Here is a 21,096-nt window from a genome sequence, read left to right on the forward strand (position 1 = left end):
TGTTCGTCTATGACTATGACTACATGAAGGTGGCAGAAGATAATTATTCGCGTAAACGAGGCTTGGTGGTGAATTTTAAGCATATGACGTAATCATGCATAAGGCCTAATGATGAAGTTGTTGGTTTAAACCGGGCTTCTCCAGGTGATATGAAAAGCTTCCTTGATTTTAATTTGGAGTTTGGCGGTGGCGGAGTCCAAGATGGTGAACTACTTCCGCAAAACATAAGTTGTTACATTCTTCTGAGGCCTGTAGATGTTTGTAAACATGAGAGCTCATATCGGAAAAAACAGATGTTTAGCTTTCGCGCGTGGAAAAATGACAAGTATTTTGACCAATATAGCTAACGTTACAGTTAGTAAACAACAATTTGTAAACAACCCCGCGAACGGAGCTCCCTTGGGATAGAGTTTGAGTATGACTTCAGTTTTTTTTATTGCAAGACACAAAAAACCAAGAAGTTACATTACATTGCATTACATTACACTACTTACACAAAAGCGCTATTTACAATACAACATGTTACATTACTCTCACTACGATACTCTACTTACAATATAGTATTTAAACTAATTACACCTATGCTTATAATAATTACACTTTTCAGTTTACACTACATTACTTAAGTTGCTTGAGTATTACTTAAATCTTAGTAAATAATAAAGATGGTAAATTTTAAGCTCGGTAATAAATAATGAAGATGAAGTATTCAACATGACACGAGCATGAGACAAAGAAAAAATCTGAGTCCCCGACGGGAATCGAACCCATGGCCTCCCAGATACCGGTTGGGCGCTCTAACCAACTGAGCTACGAGAGACTCGTAAAATGGTCCAGCTCTGTCCAGCTCACAACGAGTCTCTCGTAGCTCAGTTGGTTAGAGCGCCCAACCGCTATCTGGGAGGCCATGGGTTCGATTCCCGTCGGGGACTCAGATTTTTTCTTTGTCCCATGCTCGTGTCATGTTGAATACTTCATCTTCATAACTTAAATCTTTTTAAGTTGCATGCCAAAATTGTACTGAGCGGTTAGGCTATTTATGTTGTCTCTTCACATAACTTTTCAGTGCGCGGAGCGCCTCTAGTTCATGCAGTTAGGTTTAGGTTTTGTGGCAACAACAATGGTGGCATACGCTTTAAGACTTTTCCGGCAACCTTCGGTGACATAACGACTGAGTCAGTGGTCACTATTTCCTAAGGTAACATTGTTTTCAGTTTTCTTCAAATGTAACTGTTTGGCACAATGGCTTCAACGGGTGACGTAACACGAAACATCGATGATTTACTCAGTGCCACACAGCACCTATTTTTTTGCGCCAAGTCAGTGTTTGCGACAGCGGAGCTCCATTCCCAAGAAAATTTGGTAAAAACCATCGTGCTGTTTCTGACATATGCATCAGTGTACGCCCGCCCGTACGCCCGTACAGACTCTGGGAGAGGGGGAGGGGCCGAGTCTCAAGCTATATATGTTGCGCGGTGTCCACTGAGTTAAATGAAACGCGAGCGAAACAGAAATTTCTTCCGAAATATTCTTCGCAGTCTCCTCTTAAAGTGGTCTGTATTCCGTGAAATTGTGACAACAAAAAGGTTTACCAGGAGCAATGGGTAATGGGCTCCTGGTATTGAATATTACTTACCTTTTTTGCTTTGTTAAAAAAATCCTGACTCGAAAATCCTAACTCGAAAATCCAACTCGAAATCCTAACTCGAAATCCAACTCGAAATCCTAACTCGGGAGTTAGTCTGTCTCATTGAGCCGAGCAGATGACTTTTGCTGTAATTTCCTTTAATGTTTTGGGGTCCCAGAAATTGACGATATAGTTGATATTTCTCATGCGTTTAGAAATGTTTTTTGGATGTTCCAACTCCATGCATGCACGAATGCCTTTTTTGCTTTGTTATCCAAAAAATATACTTAGTAATTTTAGACTTTAATTTCCTGCAAAGCGTTTAGTTAAAACAGGCTCAACAAAATGAAAATCAGCAACAGAAGCTGACTGAAAGAGTGAATTTTACATAGGGTTCTGCTTCAAGTAAACTCTAACTTGCACTTTCATTGTGCTACTGAAATTTTAAGCTAAGAAAACAATTTTAAACTGTGTTAAGTAATGTAAGTAGACTTAAGTTTTCGCCAGCCCGCCCTTTATTCCTCGCGAAGCGAGGCCGAAGGCCAAGCGTAGCGGGGTGTATAATTTTGTCCCTCAAAGGGCTCAGGCGGGATGAAATCTCGTGTGGAGTTTACGGTCATATATATTTATTTATTTGTGAGCTTGGTGTGTGGCGGAAATGACGTCACACGGCCGCCGCGCGCTGGTGGCCTAATGGTAAGGCGTCGAACTTGAAATCAGATCTTCGGGACTGAGGGCGCGGGTTCGAATCCTGCTAGGGTTTTTTTTTTCCTTATTTTTTTTTGTGGGTTCGAATCCTGAGCCTTTCATTTTTATCGTTTTTCTTTTCGGATTAAAATAACACTGACTTCCACATAATACTCCCTCAACGCCTATTCAGGCTATAAACCTTTCATCGCCATCAGGGGCGCGCGGGCGGAGGGTTCGAATCCTCCTGCCGTTCGTTCTTCTTTTTTTTTAATGCCCTCAAATAAATGTCCAAAATGCGACTATCCAATAATTTGTCGATGATTTTGAAAATAGCCTGCGCTTCCCAACGCTTTATACCTCTTTACGAACCTGAAAGAGCCGCCATCTTCAAAGCGGAGTAGACCCTGGGAACGAGGGTGTCGCGGCCATGCCCGTTACTAATTTTTAACAAATATATCTTCCTGCCTACTGTGGAAAATTGAATATGTACAATGTTCAACTTCAAATAATCCACTCCTTATTTATAACACCAACACCCCCCCCCCCCCCCGCCTCCCCAACCCAGAGCTTCGCGAGGCCCTGCGAGTCACGTATTACTAGTAACTGAAGTTGTCTCTCTATTTATCTCATTTGTGCAAGCAGCAAAATGCCCAAATTTCACGGAAGATATTAACGGATTAACACTAAAAACATTAAAAACACCCAATTGAGTACTAAAACCAAATTTAGTCTTTGGCTCAAAGCATGGAAGAGTTATGGTTCATTGGCAATGAGTGTCCGACAGTACGCTCAAGTCGTAACTTGCACATGCGCCAAACCGTGAAACTTTCCCTTGAAAACATCACGTTTCAGATCCAACACTCGTCAACTTACCAGTAGAGTCCAATACAAAATATTTTACCTTTATTGTAAACTGAGAAAATAGACACGTAAACGAAGCTTACAAGAATTACAGAATAAAGTGGTGCTCACGTTTTAGTTTTTCTAGATCTCTACTTCCACTCCAGGAAAACTTAATCTAAATAAAATTTATATTTTTTTTACTACTAACAACAGTTAAGCGTAATAGACATGTAACTCACAGAACTCGCAAATTCTCGTTGTACAATGCTGTCCTTCTCGTTGAGCAATTTTATAAGTCCAGTATGATGCATCATAAAAATTCGCAAAGTATAAAACCTACACTTATGTAGGGAAGAAAAAATCCATCAGCCAAATGGAGCTTTTTGCAACTAAAAACAAAAACGCTTTGTACAAGTAAAATCAAAACGCTTCAAAATAAGAGGGAAAAAATAAAAACATGCGTCAAACAGAAACGTTGAAAAACTTATTTAATAAATGATGGAAGCAACAATGGGAACAAAGCTTTGCTAAAACGTGCATCAGTTCTTCAGTTTCTATTCTATTCCTAAGTTAATCGCATCTCAAAATGTTTAACTAAATGGCATTTGGCAGTACACTTTAGTTTTGTCGGTAAAACTTGCTTCTATAGCTATCAGAAGACTTGTGCTCGTCCAAAGAGCGATGGCCACTGAGTTTATTATCGCTACCACGATATGTCTCTTCCATCTTTTACGCCATACAGCTATTACAGGGATATTTAGGTATCTGGTTTCAATAGCGAACGAAACGCTTGTGAAAAACCACTCTATAGCCAGTGGAACTGATGTGGTGATTGCAAAAGACTGAAGCAACTCTAAGGGAGAACTGCCGCTCGTGTAAAAATACTGATACAAGTACAAGAAGCCGTTCACAGAGACGATAGCACTTGCTTCATACACCACACTCATAATGGCAATATCTGCAGCGAGTCGCTCGCGACGAGGAGTACGAAAACCTCCCCAGGGTACTAGCCTTCTCTCCCAGACCTGATTGTAAATGTGATCAATGAAAGCTATGGTACTGCGTTCTACGACTTCTGCAATGCCATGGATTACACCAATCACTGCAACCGATTCCAAACTGCTTTGATCCACTTGTAAAAGCCTTATCAACACTGCTGACCCACAGTACAGCGGAACCAACAATACGAATGAAGTTCCCGGATGGCTTATCTTCCACAACCGCTGGACACATAAACGCGAGATCCCTTTGAGCAACACTACAATAAGAGGCGCGAACACTGCGATTAACATTTTGCCAGCTTCGTCTTGCTCATTGTAAGCTGGGTAGATGAAACGAGCTACCAAAAGCGCTACGACAAATGTCAACATGCAAGGGATTATAAAAAATAAAAACAACTTGAATAGTTTCTTTCTGGGACCATCAACTAAATGCTTGGAAATGTTGTAAGCCTGTAAACAGACACACGATAGATACAAAACATTTGCGGGAATTCTTTGAGTAAGCGTCAACTTGGAGTGAGAGATTCCGAGCGCTTGAACGGCAATTCGGTAGCCTGTATCAAAACAGAAGAACGGTAGACACAACAGGAAAAGTCTAAGCCTTTGTCCCCATATTTGAAACGGCCGAAAAAAGAACAAAACGTTGAGGAAAAACCAGCAGTAAAGCATAAAGGCAAATGGAATTTCTGAAATGGTAATCATCCATTGAAGCTTGTTTGGGATAGTTTTCTTGGGCTGAACTTCACAATTAAGTTGTGTTTCATAGCTAAGGTAGTAGAAGAAAATAGAAACTATCCCAATAACGGCGGCACTGAAAACAGACATTAGGAATCCAAACAGCAATGAATTCCAAGCGGTGCGGCGAATGGACGGTCTGAGGCGCTTCCAAGCCATTGCTCTATCTTCTGGTATTTCCTGTGTCTGTTCGGACTCCTCTGTCGAGCAAGCGTTTATGAACCTGGCGTCAATATTGCTAGACGCGAGATAATCTGCTGTTGTGGCTTCTTTGTTGCTGTATTCTTGGTAAATGACTTCATCGACAGGTTGACAGTACCACTCTGTCCCTTTATCATCTAAAGGATTGTAGCCAAACAGGTCCGAAGATTGATCGGCTTCGTCAAAGTTGTAGTGTTCTGCGACACTGCGGGTGAGGTTGAAAATGACTTTTCCACAGACTTCTGTGAAAGCGGTGCTGCCAGCCATACCCAAGTAGTCAAAGTGGTTGTTTTTGAAAGACGGTTTGTAATAATTCAAGGTTGTGTCTTCTCAGTATATCTTTGTCGCGCTAGCGTGACTGAGCTTGAGTAAACTGAAAGAAAGTGGCTGATGCTGTCTCTCTATAAGCGAGGTACTAGCAATGGAAACGAAACTGTGTGAGAATGTGTCAGCTATAATCTGATTCCGCAGGGGAAAAAAACCTAAAACTTAAAACTCTCAGTTAAAGATTTAGATATTACCAAACTTCGTCAGAATGTCCATTACTTACTAAGTTTGTTTTAAAAGATTTTTGATACCCAAGTGAACAATTGACACGGAAATACTATAAAACCACCAGCAAGCTGCTGATGATATCAAGAATTTTTATGTCTTTATTCAGAATTCCACTCTTTATATATTAATGTCAGAAATGCTAATGAAACGTAATAATTTACTATAAGCTTTATATAGTGCCCATGTGTTTAAATTTCGCAGACTCAATTCTTTCCCCCACTAAAAACGTAATCGACTCCTTGCGTCAAATACTTAATTGCAGCTTAAATCCCCCTACCACCTAAAAACGGGTGGGATGGGGATATAAGAGTCGAGAACATATTATGTCCCGGAAAATCGACTGAGCCCACGGTTCTCGTTACCCAAGGCAAATTGCTAAGCAACATGACGTATCCTCATTGTGGAGTGTCAACCGTCGGAGTACTCACGCTGGATTTTGATTGGATAATTTAAAAAGAAAACCCTTTAAAGCTTCATTGCTATAGTAACCCCATCAGCGAATGGAACCAGACACATCACAACACGAGGGTCTTCGTGAACTTTCACGTTCAAGTCGTGAGGTGCTTTTAAGTCTCTATCTGCAGCTCTTTCTCCGGGATCGCAAACTCTGCCATTACACAAAACCTTTGAAAAAAGAAACATAAAAAGTGTTGAACATCGTAAACATCAACGAAACATAATATTGAGTAATTCACTTTGATTTTGAAGTCACGATTTCGGTTCTCATTCATGCCTGTTTTATTTAGGCACTTCTTTGCAACTCCCGTTTAAGTTGTAACCCTAACCTAGGAAATATTGCCTTACTGTACCCACTATAGCACCAAATTTCATCACATATTTTCGTCATTGCTTACATTATCAACCACAATCAGGCCGCCTTTACGTAGAAGGTGCAGTGATTTCTCGTAGTACTGGTCCTTAGAAGTCCTATCTGCATCAATAAAAACCAGGTCAAAGCTTCCAGCTTCACCTGCAGCTATCAGCTCATCTGAAACAAGCCAAAAAATTACTCTAGAATATCATTATAACAAGTGCTGCACAACGTCTGACAAGCACTGCAAGAGACACTGCAGAGACTCAACGAGTAAAGAAATAAGTAAACTTTGTCTAACGAGGGCAGGGGCGTACCTAGACATTTTTTAGTAGTGCGCACAAAGTCAGTGAGAGATGAAGTTTCATCCCAAGGGCCTTATGCAGATTTTTTCGAGTAAATGATTGTTTTCTTTCCTTTGCACACCCGTTTTATCAGTTAACTCCACAGCCAACTTCAGCGTTCTTAGGAACTAACAAATGCTGAAAGTGTTTCCTGACATGGTATAGCATCTCGTGAAAATAATCCACAAGCAGCTGTATGAAATTGTGAATATCGTTAGACGATACTCGAACAGATGTTTTTCAAAGCAAGCGATATGAAGCTTTTGTTTCTCATAATTCTGATCAATAATAATACAGACTTTCATCCACTTACCCAGGGCCCCCTTATTCCTTTTCCAAAGGAAAGAGGACACTGGATCCAAGCTTTTCAAAATTTTGTGACGCAGCGTGGTCGATGCATTGTGTTTATAAATGAGGGTGCATGTCAACTTCTCTAAATTTCTCTGCCTACTTTTCGTTTGCTGAAAGTGTTGTAAAGCAGAATACTGATAAAAAAAAATAAAAATTAAACAAGACTGTTAAGTGTCAGTGTATCTTGCACTGCTGTGTTAATGGAGGACACCTTAAAATCATACATTTCCAACAGAACGCAGACAGGTTAAGAATACCAACTACCTTATTCTCGCGAGTGCTTAATTTCGCGAAAAATCAAGAGCGATATTTCGCGATTTCGAGAGGAAAGTACAATTGGAGTGTATCGAATTTCGCGAATTTTATCTATTCTTCAATATGAAGCTTTGACCTCGAAACTGTAAAAAACAGCAAACAAAACAATATACACATAACAAAACATAAGATATTCAACAGTCTAAATACCTGATAGGTTCATCTACGACTGCAAGAGCGAGATTTTAAAGAACTTGGCGGCAGAGAACAGTTCGAATAGTGCGACTGATAGAGTAGGAAATAACTAATTGTCAAAATTAAACAAGAAACTCCTGAACATGAAGCTCAGACATGTTGGAATAACTATGATGAAAAACATCCATTTTCATTTTTTTTTTTTTATATTATCAGTACGATATTAAATTTCGCGATTTTAAACTTCGCGTGCCCTATATTTCGCGAGTATTAAATTTAAAATCGCGAAATTAAGTGAGAATAAGGTAGTGGGAGGCTGAAAAAGAACTTGAAATGTTGGCTTTTTACATTGCGTGATCGAGGAGTTGTACTCGGGACAAACGAGACTTAATGTAGTTAGTAGCAGGGTGGAGGGTTTGAACCATGCAGGGAACTCCAGATTATCCAGCACCTCGTCTCCAACATAAAAGGAGAAAATTATACCTTTTATCACCCAGTTAACGCCGCAATTGTTTTGAGTTCCTCCTTAGTTGCATTAAAGGTCTTTAAAAAAAAATCTATGGAAACATGAGCAAAATGTTCTTTGTTTGTTTGTTTGGTTGTTTCCCTTTTAGAATATTTTCTCACAGGATTTGTCATGGGATACAACTCATATTAACAAACATGAGCTTAAGCCAATGGATCTCATAATCTATATATTGTTACCATGGGTTCTACACCTGCTTTATCAGGGTTTCCAGTCATTGTCATCTAACTGAGAAAATAATAAGGCTCAATGCACAATCTTTTCTTTAGTGTATAATCGAATCGATAACTTAATGTTAACTAACGAAGAACTATTACTTCTATGGACGGATCTGAATGACAAAACCACAGCTTCATCACAAACAAATATGTCTCCCGGGCGTTCCAGTTAGAAGTTACAGATAAATGAGATTAACTTTGAAACTGCCACAGTTTTTCAAAAACCTTTATGAATTCCGCCACCTGGACCAGCCACCTGGCAAGGAATTCATGCTAGCTTACATTTAGAACACTTTCCATACATGGGTAATAAAATAGCAAGGCGCATTCAAAAGTACTTAAAAACCTCCTTAATGATTGTAATTTAGGTTATTTTCTGAAATTCAGTGGGATACAAACATGCAATCTGGATTGACCTATCAGGAGCAGAAAAAAACATGCTGTTAAGTCATCTGCTCGGTGGAAGGAGTCATAAATGCTGATTGCTTAGCGTGGTGCAACAGCAACAAACATGTTTGCTTTAAAGTTTCTTTTATTCTTTGTTACATTTCTGCAAGTAAAGGGAGACTGTCTCACAGAAAGCTGTGAAAAGATTTCCCTTGACGTACACCGAGATGCCGTGCAAGACTCAGAGTTTGTTGGCCATGTTTTTCACAATTATGTCACGTTAAACCCAGTTCAGTGCTACACCTGGTGTATACAGGACTGTCGATGTTTGTCGTTCAACTACAAGGAAAAGAACGAAGAAAAATACTGCGAGTTGAATGAAGGAAATCATTTTACCAACGAATCCTCTCTCAAGCATTCACCGGGATCACGTTATTACATCCTACGGAGGGAGGTAAAAAGTTAATTCTGTTCATTCTAATCTGTTAGTTCTGTTTTGTGTCCTAAAACGTCCATTTAGTTTTTCACCTGTCAGCAACCAAGGTAAATTTCGAAACCAGAACATCAATCGATGTGGCAGTAACTATTGAATTGCGCAGTATTATATGTTACTTGGTGCAAAAAACAAATTTGAGACCCGAGTGAATTTTCAAAATGGTTTTCAATATTTTGTTGCTTTGGTAAGGATCTACCAGCGTTTCTTAAGGTGGGCATCCTAGGGGTTTCAATTATTTGAAAATTAGAATAGGCCTTATCCACAATAGCCACCATTTTAGTTTTCATATTATAATACAAATTAGCCTTTATATAGCTAAGTACCTCCATGCGGCCTAAAGTTTCAGTTTTTGTGCCAAAATCACGTTCGAGAGTCATATAATAGACAACTTTAATGGAATTGTACTCTTTCTTGTTAACAACACAAGCGGTTTTTACAAAAGCGCCAAAACAAGCGATATTCAACTGATATTTGTTTTGCAAGTGTAGCCGTCACTGCAATGCCATAAAGGCCTGGCAAAACGAGGAAACATGTTTCCATTAATGTTTCTTTGATTTCCCATGTTTCCATGCCACGCGGAAACACGGAATGTTTCTGCCGTGTAGCAGAAGCAAATTTTGCTTTTTGGAAACAAAAATTGACACTGGAAACAATGCTTCCCGTGTGGCACAACTGGGAAACATTGGGGAAACATGCACACGCTGCGAGTGTTTCTGGAAACATGTTTACCCATTCGTCAGGCCTTAAGCATACAAAACATGCGAAAAAATTATCATGATGCAAAGAATTTGGTTGATTCCGTCAGAAATCACGTGGTTAAGTTGCATTACAATAGGAGAACCAGTCCTGGAGGCTAACCGTCGTGAATAACGCCTATCCATGGTTCGCAAGTGACGTCATCGCCACCATGTTGGTGGTCATTGACAAAAGATTTCTAATTAGCTTCTTTTGTTTGTTCCACCAACATGGACGCTACACCATTGACATTAGGATCTCATCGGACTAGATTAGTTAAGATTAGAAACACAACAGCTGTTGCTTGAAATTTCCTAAAAAGTTGCTCGAAATTTCTTAAAAGGTTGTTCCAAAAAATCCAAAACGTTGCTTTTTATGAAGAAAATTTCTCCAAATATATGCTAATTTGCCTTTGAAAGTAAGATTTCTGGCCATTTTCAATTAAGACGAAGGTTTGTTGAATTACAAGGCTTTCTTTAACTGAGAACAATCTTGAAGATACCGTTGACGTCATGTTTGCTGTTGAATGAGCCTAAAGTTCTACGAAACTTCCTCGGACATCGTCGGCAAACTTCGTTAATTTTTGGAAAAGTTCGAAAAATGCTCGGAAACGTTCAAATGGTCTTCTAACAGCACTCTGACAATCTTCAGAAATATCCGCTCTTCTTCTCGAAAGATTTTACCGTTTAACACCAACTTGTCGGACGCGTAATGAATGTTTTTACTTTTAACTAAATATTCTAAATAATAATTTGACTTCCTCACAAAATGTACCAAGACTTTCTTGAATCTATTCTAAAAACTCTAAAAGATTTTGCTTTTGTGTTCCAACTAGATTCACAGAAGCAAGGCGCCATGTGCTAGTGAAGTCACGTGCACCAATGGCTGCTGTGAGAACAATCCTTGTCTCAATGGAGGAACCTGCAATGAAATCTGTGAGCCCGCGAGCGTTCGGTACAACTGCTCATGTCCGGTACCGTTTGTTGGAAAACACTGCGAGATTCAGCTGAGAAGAAGTTGTCAGGACTACAAAGCAGCTGGGGTAGACAAGTCTGGATTGTATGCAGTTATCGATGACAGCAATCGAATCTTTAAAGTATTCTGTGATTTCGATTCAGAGCCCGGCTTCGCGTGGAATTTGATTCAATCATTCAGCCTTGCAAACAAGGACTTGATGAAGGTAAAAATAGCTGGTAATGACGATATTAGAGAAATGTTTAAATGAGTGAGACAGTTATCCCTTACGTAATAGCGAGGCGTTTATGATGTACATTAATCCTAGGCAGTAACTTGACTTAGTATATACCACACAAGTGAATAGTGTTTTTCGCGCGAGCTGATTGGTTAATTCGAAGGTGATTAGCAAAGTACTATTCACCTCCGAGCAGCTAAAGAGAAACAAACTGCCTTCGCGCGTCGCTTTGTTTACTGAAAGTGATGTTTTAGTCCGCTATTTATTTAACTTGTGTGGTATATACTAAAACAATTATTCACCTCAGTGTCGGTAAATATCCGCCACTATTCACCTCCACTTCGGTGAATAATTGTTAATTAGTAACTTGAATATTTTCGTCCAAGATGTGTTAGTGCTGTCAGTACTTTATTCTTAGCCTGTAACTTGTTTACTTTCGAAAACAGATCGAACCCATAAGTTAAGTGGATAAGTAAGGAGAGGGTGAAGGAGAGAGGGATGTCAGAACTCAAGCAGGGGAGCAGCGAACCTACTGAGAATTGAGAAATTGACTTTTGCCAACATCCAATGTAGAAATAAATGGCCATTCTAGTTTTACCGATGCCAACCAAACTCTAATACAAAAGCACAGCTGACCCATTTTCCTTGTGCGATTTTACGAATTTTAACAAAAACTAAGAAAGAGTATCATAGTTATGAGCGTGGCTATTTCTGATTATCCGTTACTCAAATGCAATCCTTCTTGGCTTGTTGGCACAGAAATCTCTGATGACTCTCTCTTTGTCGATAACATTTCTCTGTAAGCGCGTAGGACTTAGGGATATATAGCTGCTCTGTTAGCATGGATTGCATGTAGGTTTTGAATTTTCCCGTAGTGCTGAATGAAATCTCTGGTGTTGTAGTGGATACTGGCATGGTTTATAGGAAAATCTTTGTTTGCTCTCTTTTGAGTACAACCTTTGGGCATTTTTCTTACATGTGTTGTGAAAGACATGAATTTATTGTTCAAAATAACATCGTTGGTAAGTTGGGGATTCCCTATTGAGTTAATAACCAACGAACAATGTTGGCTTTTTAGCTTACGATTTCTATTTCTTATGCCGGTCCAGGGTGTTGTCTTTTCCGACTACGATGATTCAAGTGCGGTCAGCGGTGAGATGCCAAACTGGCAGGCGTACTTGATCCTTCCATCATACCTTGCATGGCTTGGGAACCAGTCCACCCACTGGCGAGCCACTTGCCGCTACGACACAGACGGTGTTGTGTACCGAGACTACATGCGAACTTCGCTTGCAGATTTCGACATAATGAACATCCAAGAACCGATCACAGGTGTATGCTCTGAATTCGAGTTTATAAACATCCGTGGTTATGAATGCGTCTCATGCACTGCACCACTATGGAATCGGAAAGGCATAGCATCCTTGCATACCGACAGTAGCAAAAACGTTTGTGAATTCAATGGAAACCAAGGCGATGTAGTTGACAACGAGGACAACTTTGGAGGTTATAGCACCATTAATCCTGCATTTCGTTGTTCTTCCAACCCCGATTCTACAACTCAGTTTTGGATCGGAGGACAGTAGCAACCCCGGGGCGGGGGGTACTCCCTATAATGGCCTATACGGGGAGGCTCCGCCCGAAAGGGGTACCTTTTTCATTTTTTAGGTATATAAAAGAGTAGGGATTCACAAGTTTAGGAATATGAAAGGGTAGGGATATCGGTCATTTAGGTTTTTTAAAGAACCTTTCAATAAAATATTTTGAACATACGCACATTATGGCTGTATCATTTTAATTTAGTTAACGCTACATAACTTCCTGTTTTTGGTAAATGCCATGTCTTTTAGGTATATGAAAGGGGTACCTTTTCTGTCAAAATCAGGGTAAATAAAAGGGTAAGGGGTTGGACCTCGGGGCGGAGCCTACCCGTACAAAACGTTTTTGAGTAGCCCCCCGGGAGTAGCATGGAGTTCCCGCCAATGGATAATGTTTTTCAGTGCATTTTGTCCGCGCTTTGTCCGCTATCTAACAAAACTCTGTAATTGACAGCTCTCATAAGCTGCTGCGACCACCCTTGGGAATCTTCAACTGGCACTTTCCTTTGTTATTAAGCACTCCTTAATGACCACTCAAAGATTCTGATTCGTATTACTCAACACTCTAATAAAAGCATACACTACTTGATGGCCGTTACCGTATACCGCCTAATAGTACGGGTTATTTGCTTAGATCTCAAATTAAAAGTTATACATGTATTGAAAAAGACTAAAAAGGATAAAAGGTATTTAAGTTCTAAAATCAAAACGTTTTCGACGCTAGGTCATGATTTACGGCTGCACTGTTGGTGCTACCCTCAGACTCAGGTAGAAATTTTCATGTTAAAAGTTCTGCTAAGCGACCAGCCTTCATTGTTCCAGCGTGTGGTTGCTATAGTTACGACCACTTTTTCAAATTCCCGAGGTGGCCGCTTGCGAACGCTTCGACGGCAAAAACCTGCAAGTTGATCGCAGATTATCCCAGCCCTTCTATCTAATCCCCGACTGGACTGTATCGAGAATTTTGGGCCAAAATAATGGAAATTAACGCTCCACTTAATAAACGGCGCGGAAATTAACGTTAACAAAAATTAACGCGACTTAAATTAACACGAATTTTTGAAATTCGCGTTAATTTCATGAAGCGTTAATTTCCTATAATAAGGTACTTACTTACTGACTGACTGACTGACTTTAACGTTAACAATTCGCGTTAATTTCATGAAGCGTTAATTTCCTATAATAAGGTACTTACTTACTGACTGACTGACTGACTGACTGACTGACTGACTGACTGACTTTTACGAGCTTTTAGGGGAGTTTTTTATAGAACCCTCTAAAAAGCCATTTTTCGCATGCCGGAGAATGCCAAAGAAAGTAAACGTCCGTTTATTTCTTCACTTTCATAGGCATCTTAGGTAAATATTTTCCGTAAGGTAATAATTATAACATGCACTACACTGTAATACCAGGAGCTCACGATGCTCTCAATTGTGTAAATACTGTCTCTCTGTAACACTCAATTTGTGTTCTTGGGCTACAGCTACTGGCGGCATTCTTGGTTCTATGCAACTTTCTGCTGTCATTTTCTCTACGCGCCCATTAAGATCGTCCCAAACCATCGGGTCAGAAAAACATTCAGAGAAAACATAAAACGTGTAGAAAAATTATACGACTTCACCCTTTACATAGTTCTATAATGTAAAAAAAAAAAAAAAATCTGGTAATTTCTGGTACGCAGTTGCGTACTTCACGTATAAAGGCAGGTACGCCCTTGGAGGGTAGCACTTAACAGTCATACAACTCACAAATTCATGGTCTCAGATTCTGGTTCGAATTGAAATTTGAGCCTCTCTATGGGTATTTCCGAAGAAATCGAAGACGCGAAGATCACCACGGAAAAAACGAAGATCTTAAGATTGAAGCGAAGATCTGAAATTGACTATATGTCGAAAGTCATAAACACTACAGAAAATGCGAGGATCACCACGGAATTTTAGCATTTGACCACATTTCACTGCGATTTTGACAACAGTGGTTTACAGTCACTGTCGCGAAAACCACATGATTACAAGGCTCAAACGTTCAAACCGTTTCAATCCATAAAACAAAGCTTTGCAAATCTTTGATTTTGCAAAAAAATTGCGAAGAAAACGAAAACCGTGGGTACCTATAGAGAGGCTCAAATTTAGAACTGTTGGTTTTTATGGAGGAAGAAAAACCGGAGAACCCTTAAAGAAAAAACCTCGTAGCCAAGACGAGAACCAACAACAAACTCAACCCACATATGATGTGGGCTTCGCATTGAGAGTGAGCGTAATCCATACTGAGCCATCAGAGTGAGCTTTTCTTTCCATCCCCTGCACCCCTAATCAAAGTATAGAGTTGAACTGCATTTCGCTTTTGGTAAATTTATATCCATTTAGTTTTCTTTACAGTGGGTATCCAACCCAGGGGGGTACTCCAGCTTGTAAATGACGGGGATGATCGAATGGAGGCAAAACTCAGGACCCAAAAAGATCCCTTAGTCTTCCGACATTACCCAAAAATAACCCTGGACCAAAAATAACCCCCCAAAAAATCCCTTGTCAAATTACTTCTAAATTGCCAGGAGGGGCAATAATATAACACAAAGAAAATCATAAAAAATTGAGCGCTCGTGTTTGTTTATTCATCATGCCATAAATACGCCAAGGGACTTTAGTTCGTTTTTAATACCCTTAAAAAATCCCCAATTTAAATCAAGTCACCCAAAAAAAATACTTGCCAAATTTTCCAACCCCAAAAAATCACAGAATCGAAAATTTCAAACCCAAAAAATCCTTCGATCATCCCCGTCACTTACAAGCTGGAGTACCCCCCCCCCCCTAGGGTATCCAAACAATACCAGATGTCCTAGCATAGTCAGTTACTAAACTGACAAGCTGGCATATTTAACCTAATGGTTATTTCAAGTTGCCAGTCCCTTCTTTGTTTTCAAACCTGTATTGCTTTTTGTAAGAAGAAGGGTAAATAAAGAGGTGTTGTTGTTCGTGGATGGGTGGTCTCCTAGGTATGTGCCTTGTTGTGGGCTTCACAATATGGACCCTTTGCAGCTAACGGTCACATGGTAGAAAATAACACCTTGCTGAAGGACATGCTATGCTAATGGGATAAAGTTAAGCATGATTTGTTGAAGTTTTTTTGTTTTAGATGTCCCAGTCTGTTGCTTGCCCTCCAGCAAAGTGTTAGTTTGTACCATGTGACAGTTAGCTACAAAGGACCCATTTTTTTCTTTGTAAATTCTCTTAGTATCTTCAAGTTCTTTCTTTCGTACCATTTCTTTATGATTCAAACCTCTTCTATTGTGCAAAGCACAGCAAAATAGATAATCATGAAATCAATAAAAAAATCTTATGAACTACTGAAAAGGTTTCACAGTCACAAGATTACATGTTTCATTCGGCGAGCAAAGTGGCATGAGGAATTCTTAGACTTCATAATGAAATAGGCCTCATTAGTGTTTCCTATGTAATATATAATGTTCTCACCTAAAGTTGTGATGGCAGATTGCATCCTTAAATCTATCTTTGATTCAACACCTGCCTGTCCAAAAAATGCAACTAACTTCAAATTCACAATGAATGATATGAAAGATTGTGGTGCTTGAGCACCAACACATGTACAGTATGACCCCAGGGGGGGGGGGGGGGTACTCCGGCTTGTTAATGACGGGGATGATCGAAGGATTTTTTGGGGTTTGAAATTTTCGATTCCGGGATTTTTTGGGGTTGGAAAATTTGGCAAGTATATTTTTTTGGGTATCTTGATTTAGATAAAGGGGATTTTTTTGGGTATTAAAAACGAACTCAAGTGCCTTGGTGCGGCCTTGGCATATTTATGGTATGATGAATAAACAAAACGAGCGTTCTTTGTGTTATTTTATTGCACCTCCTGGCAATTTAGGGGTAATTGACAAGGGATTTTTTTGGGGGTTATTTTTGGTTCAGGGATTTTTTTGGGTAATGTTGGAAGACTTAGGGATTTTTTGGGGTCCTGAATTTTGCCTCCATTCGATCATCCCCGTCATTTACAGCCGGAGTACCCCCCCCCCCCCCCCCGGGGAGTATGACAGGGTTTTTTTCTTCATTTGCAACCCTAAACAAGTGTTCCATCCTGAACAGTTTAAGTGAAACCAAAATCTGCAATTTACATGCCTAAGCAAGTTGGCAAGGACTACCATCCCTTCCATATGTGAGTTCCCCCTCTCCCCTTCCCAGTTATTCCATGTTCCATGTGTGATCAAGTGACCTATGAGTGGGGGGAGGTACAGAATAGGGAGGAAGGAGAAATGGCCAAAAAATTAGGGAGGAGGGAGAATGAGACCTAAACACCTGAATCTGAGATACTAATTTAAGATCTTGCAAAGATGGCCATTACCTCCCAATATGCTGACTCAAAGGTGTTTTGGAGGCAGGATTCTTCTAACAAAACACTTCACTTACTTCTTTAAAATAATGCTGGCTCTGCACCTCATTCATAAACTTGTCTGTTATGTCACATGCCACAACTTTGCCATCTGGGGGCAGTGATATGGCCATACTCAGAGTGTTATAGCCAGTATAAACACCTGAAATGAAACATGGTGGCACTAAATGAAAGCAATATTAATAAACAGAAAGAAATTATCACAAGTTATCTAGCAAATTGAGCATTTGCAAGGAAAGCCTAACCTAAATTACTTCACATGCAAAGAGCACAACAAATGTTGTAAGAATGTTATTATGATTGTGTGGCCCATTTATGACCTCTGGATTGAGCATTTGAGACAGCTGAGCCCTGGCTGGGCTTGTTGCGTTGTGTTCTCTGATGGCACTTCCAAAGTATCTGTGAATTTAATGCTGGGGCTGGGGTTGGAGGAAAAACCTGTGATGGACGAACATTCCAACCAGGGGGAGTAAAAATACACCTTCTCACTTCATGCTACCAAGACTGGGATTAGCTCCAGTGGGTTAGATTACAAGCCACTGTTCGGGTCAAGCCTAAAGCTTTAGTGTACAGGACACTTTAACCCCCAGGGGGTACTCTGGATTGTAAATGACAGGGATGATCGAATGGAGGCAAAACTCAGGACCCCAAAAAATCCCTAAGTCTTCTGACATTACCCAAAAAATTCCTGGACCAAAAATAACCCCCCATAAAAATTCGTTGTCAAATTACCCCAAAATTGCCAGGAGGGGCAATGACATAACACAAAGAACGTTCTTTTTGTTTATTCATCATATCATAAAAACACCAAGGCTGCGCCACGGCACTTTAGTTCGTTTTTAATACCCCCCAAAAATCCCCTATCTAAATCAAGTCACCCAAAAAAATACTTGCCAAATTTTCCAACCCAAAAAAATCCCAGAATCGAAAATTTCAAACCCAAAAAAATACTTTGATCATCCCCGTCATTAACAAGCCGGAGTACCCACCCTGGGCTTTAACCAAATGCAGACTTAACCTTACTTACCACTGACATTTAACAAAAATAACAGTACTTTGCAGTTAGCATACACTTACAAGTCTCAGTGAGTTTACAATTGAAATTAAAAATATAATAAAAAGATGAAAAATGAAAAAATGCACTTTAGGATCGACCTAATAAAAATTGATAAAAAATAAAAATAAAAAAACATGGTGAACTTATTAAAAATATTTCGACTTAAATATATATGTCTTTAAAAGACTGTTGTAAACACGGAGACTAAAGGCACCTTCCATACAGCTGATGGAAGTGTATTCCAAAGTCTTGGCGCATTGATCAATGGAAAAGGGCCAATTACCGTATGTAGAGGTGGGCAATTTTGATAATTTAAGCAAACTTTGCGAGGCCAAGTGTAAACAGCTAGTGTGATGGCATGTATTGATCAAGAAGGTAAAAAAAAGGTAGAGTCTGTCTCCCTGAGCCATGAGGCCCATACAGCCGGAGCTTATCCCGTTTCCGTAGCATTAAGCGACTAGGAGTATTGCTACTCCCCCCTGGATGGGATGCTAGTCCATTGCAGGGTTACCCTCCAACAGTAAATTCGCCAGTACCCATTTATACACCTGGGTGGAGAGAGGCACTGTGAGAGGAAAGTGTCTTGCTCAAGAACACAATGCAGCGCCCTGGCCAGGCCTGGAACCCGGGCCGTTTGACTCGGAGTCGAGTGCGCTAACCATTAGGCCACCGCGCCTCCCTTGATTAAGAAGACTGATCTAAAATAATAAGAATTATTATCACTACCATTCTTACCTATTTCTATAACCTTTTTGGCTTTGATCAACTGTAGCAACAGTCTCATCAGTTGAGCTTCGTCAGCACTACAAAGCATTTCATTGTCTGGATGGTTCATAGTTGCCTAAGGTCAGTATAATAAAATAGTGGCCATTAGAAACTAGCCTATTTGTTAACGATAATTATTATATATAATTATAATATAGCACATTCATGTGTATGTTCAAATGCGGTGTACACATACTGTCAATTACTACACAACACCGCAAGCTTTGTGCCCTACTCATTGTGAATAGTGTGTGATGAATTATTTTGTTCTCTCGCAAGCCAAGCCCTATAGAAAAAGCCGCCATTTTCTTAATGTGGGTGTGCTAATCATGCGTGAAATTGTGCCTAGTATGGGATTCGCAATGGTTTCAAAGTTGTCGGAATACTTGTCCCGCTAGGCGCTTGTCACAGCTTATAAGACAGATGCAATTAAAATTATGCTGGTCTTAACCAATCATATTTCAGAAATTTCTTAGCCTGAAGAATCAGAAACACAATTGTCACCAAAACAATCTTATGTTAATTGAGGTTGTGTTAATTGACGTTTTTGATCCCGCATCCCGCCATCAATTTCAAACACCCTACAACCCTTACCCGCCCACAGAAATAGGAACGCATCACCATCCCACCCAAGATAATGTCATCCCGTATCCCGCTGCAAAAATTTCTTGTATCCCGCATCCGTTCTTGATTTTTAAGTTCCACCCTGCATCCCGCCAAACGTAATTTCCCGGCCAGTTTGGACCCTCTGGATTCTGTTTGGCAATTGAGACAAGCAAAAAACAAAATCGTACAGATAGGGCCCGGACGCACTGGACTGACAAAATTTGTTTGGCTCTACCAAAAATCTCGACAAATTTTGTCTCTACCAAATTTTGAATTTGGCAATCGTGGACGCACTTGAAAACACCAAATTATTTGTTAACCACAAAGTGTCAATCATGTTAAAACCGTACACCTTCCATAACTTTCCGTTCGCTAAAAAGAGTCTTACTTTCCGGCCGATAGGAGCCGTATTTTTTCGCTTTTAGTACAATTCAATAGTCTTGACTCGCCGCGCTTTCATTTTGATCAGCAGCGGTACTTGCACTCGGGCGGTTTGAAAATTGTGCCAAACCAGGAGTACTTGCATACCGGAGGTGTGGTGGAAAGAAGATTTGCGAGCCATATGTGTATTATAGTTGTTGTATGAAGTCGATGGTCATTATAATCTTTGCCATCCTCCATGTCGAACTGTCGAGAAAAAATAAAATATTTTGGCAGAAATCTGCTTTGAAAAGCGAGATCAAAAATACTTGTTTGACGTTTTCCTATAGATTAAGACGTGTTAATTGAAAAATCTGTCAGATTTGACGCTTGACAAAAATTTGTCCTGCTCGAAGGCAGGACGACGGCGCCTTTGAAGTTTGGTAAGGCTTGACAAAATTTGGTAGATCTGAAAATCACCGGGCGCACTTGTCTCACGGAACTGGTGACAGATTTTTTCGCAAAATAAACAAAAATTTGCCCAGTGCGTCCGGGCCCATATTTACCCTTACTATTGCTGGCTTGCAACCACGTGACAAAGCGGCCATGTTGGGGGTCAAAACAATAAAATAAATTTTCGCAAAATTTGCATGATAAAGAAGTTAAATTCCCAGCGGAGGGAAACGCTTTGTTCTTGTCCCTTAGCATGGCCACCGTGACGTCAGTTGCAAGCCAGTAATTTATTTCTTACCTGTCTAAGGTTTGTGAGCGGTAAAGGCTCGCGGATTCCATATTCCATGACATACTTGGTGACAGGGCTGTGTTCAGAGTTGACTTTAAAAGGCGCATTAAACGAGCTCCTACGTTTAAAAACCCGACTTATAACAAATCCTGCTGCTGCGGATGATAGCGCAATTCCCACTGCCCCGAAAAATAACTTGTTTTCGACCAAAAAAGCCATATTTGTAATATTGCTCGATTCTCGTCTCGTGACCCCTGACTTCCGCGGCGGGGACTAAGCCGAGCAATCCTGTGAAGCGCCGTAGACCACAGGTACCCCAAGCTCTTTTAAAGCAGGTGACTGAGGGCGCGTTCGTTCTGGAATAAGAATATATTCCGGCTATTCTGCTCCCCAAAGCCA

General features: G+C 40.1%; 3 protein-coding genes across 3 annotated transcripts; 1 reads left to right on the forward strand and 2 right to left on the reverse strand.

The window, feature by feature from the left end:
* Nucleotides 1–3,288: 3,288 nt before the first annotated feature.
* LOC144655924 (uncharacterized) lies at nt 3,289–5,493 on the reverse strand. The gene has a single exon (XM_078516111.1). It carries the CDS (start codon nt 5,362–5,364, stop codon nt 3,751–3,753), a length of 1,614 nt encoding a protein of 537 aa, XP_078372237.1. The 5' UTR covers nt 5,365–5,493; the 3' UTR covers nt 3,289–3,750.
* Nucleotides 5,494–5,684: 191 nt separating this feature from the next.
* Nucleotides 5,685–20,978, reverse strand: LOC144655925 (putative caffeoyl-CoA O-methyltransferase 2). The gene is made up of 6 exons (XM_078516112.1): nt 20,707–20,978; nt 18,960–19,065; nt 17,185–17,309; nt 16,231–16,285; nt 6,507–6,640; nt 5,685–6,276 (listed from the first exon to the last, which is right to left on the reverse strand). Exons 1-6 carry the CDS (start codon nt 20,914–20,916, stop codon nt 6,118–6,120), a joined length of 789 nt encoding a protein of 262 aa, XP_078372238.1. The 5' UTR covers nt 20,917–20,978; the 3' UTR covers nt 5,685–6,117.
* On the forward strand, nt 8,531–12,748 carry LOC144655926 (uncharacterized). Its single transcript, XM_078516113.1, has 3 exons — nt 8,531–9,193; nt 10,806–11,150; nt 12,272–12,748. The coding sequence occupies exons 1-3, from the start codon at nt 8,864–8,866 to the stop codon at nt 12,746–12,748; spliced, it is 1,152 nt and encodes a 383-aa protein (XP_078372239.1). The 5' UTR covers nt 8,531–8,863.
* Nucleotides 20,979–21,096: the final 118 nt, after the last annotated feature.

The sequence above is a fragment of the Oculina patagonica genome, chromosome 6 (assembly GCF_052425735.1).
Source record: "Oculina patagonica isolate OP01 chromosome 6, crgOcupat, whole genome shotgun sequence".
Lineage (NCBI taxonomy): Eukaryota > Metazoa > Cnidaria > Anthozoa > Scleractinia > Oculinidae > Oculina > Oculina patagonica.

What these genes read in the sequence shown, in the direction of transcription:
- LOC144655924 (XM_078516111.1), bottom strand. Translation starts at nt 5,364, where the DNA reads ATGGCTGGCAGCACCGCTTTCACAGAAGTCTGTGGAAAAGTCATTTTC.
- LOC144655926 (XM_078516113.1), top strand. Translation starts at nt 8,864, where the DNA reads ATGTTTGCTTTAAAGTTTCTTTTATTCTTTGTTACATTTCTGCAAGTA. An exon ending in ATTACATCCTACGGAGGGAG is followed by an intron (nt 9,194 to 10,805) that starts GTAAAAAGTTAA and finishes TGTTCCAACTAG; the next exon opens with ATTCACAGAAGCAAGGCGCC. An exon ending in CAAACAAGGACTTGATGAAG is followed by an intron (nt 11,151 to 12,271) that starts GTAAAAATAGCT and finishes ATGCCGGTCCAG; the next exon opens with GGTGTTGTCTTTTCCGACTA.
- LOC144655925 (XM_078516112.1), bottom strand. Translation starts at nt 20,916, where the DNA reads ATGGCTTTTTTGGTCGAAAACAAGTTATTTTTCGGGGCAGTGGGAATT. An exon ending in CGCTCACAAACCTTAGACAG is followed by an intron (nt 19,066 to 20,706) that starts GTAAGAAATAAA and finishes TACTGACCTTAG; the next exon opens with GCAACTATGAACCATCCAGA. An exon ending in GCCTGATTGTGGTTGATAAT is followed by an intron (nt 6,277 to 6,506) that starts GTAAGCAATGAC and finishes CTTTTTTCAAAG; the next exon opens with GTTTTGTGTAATGGCAGAGT.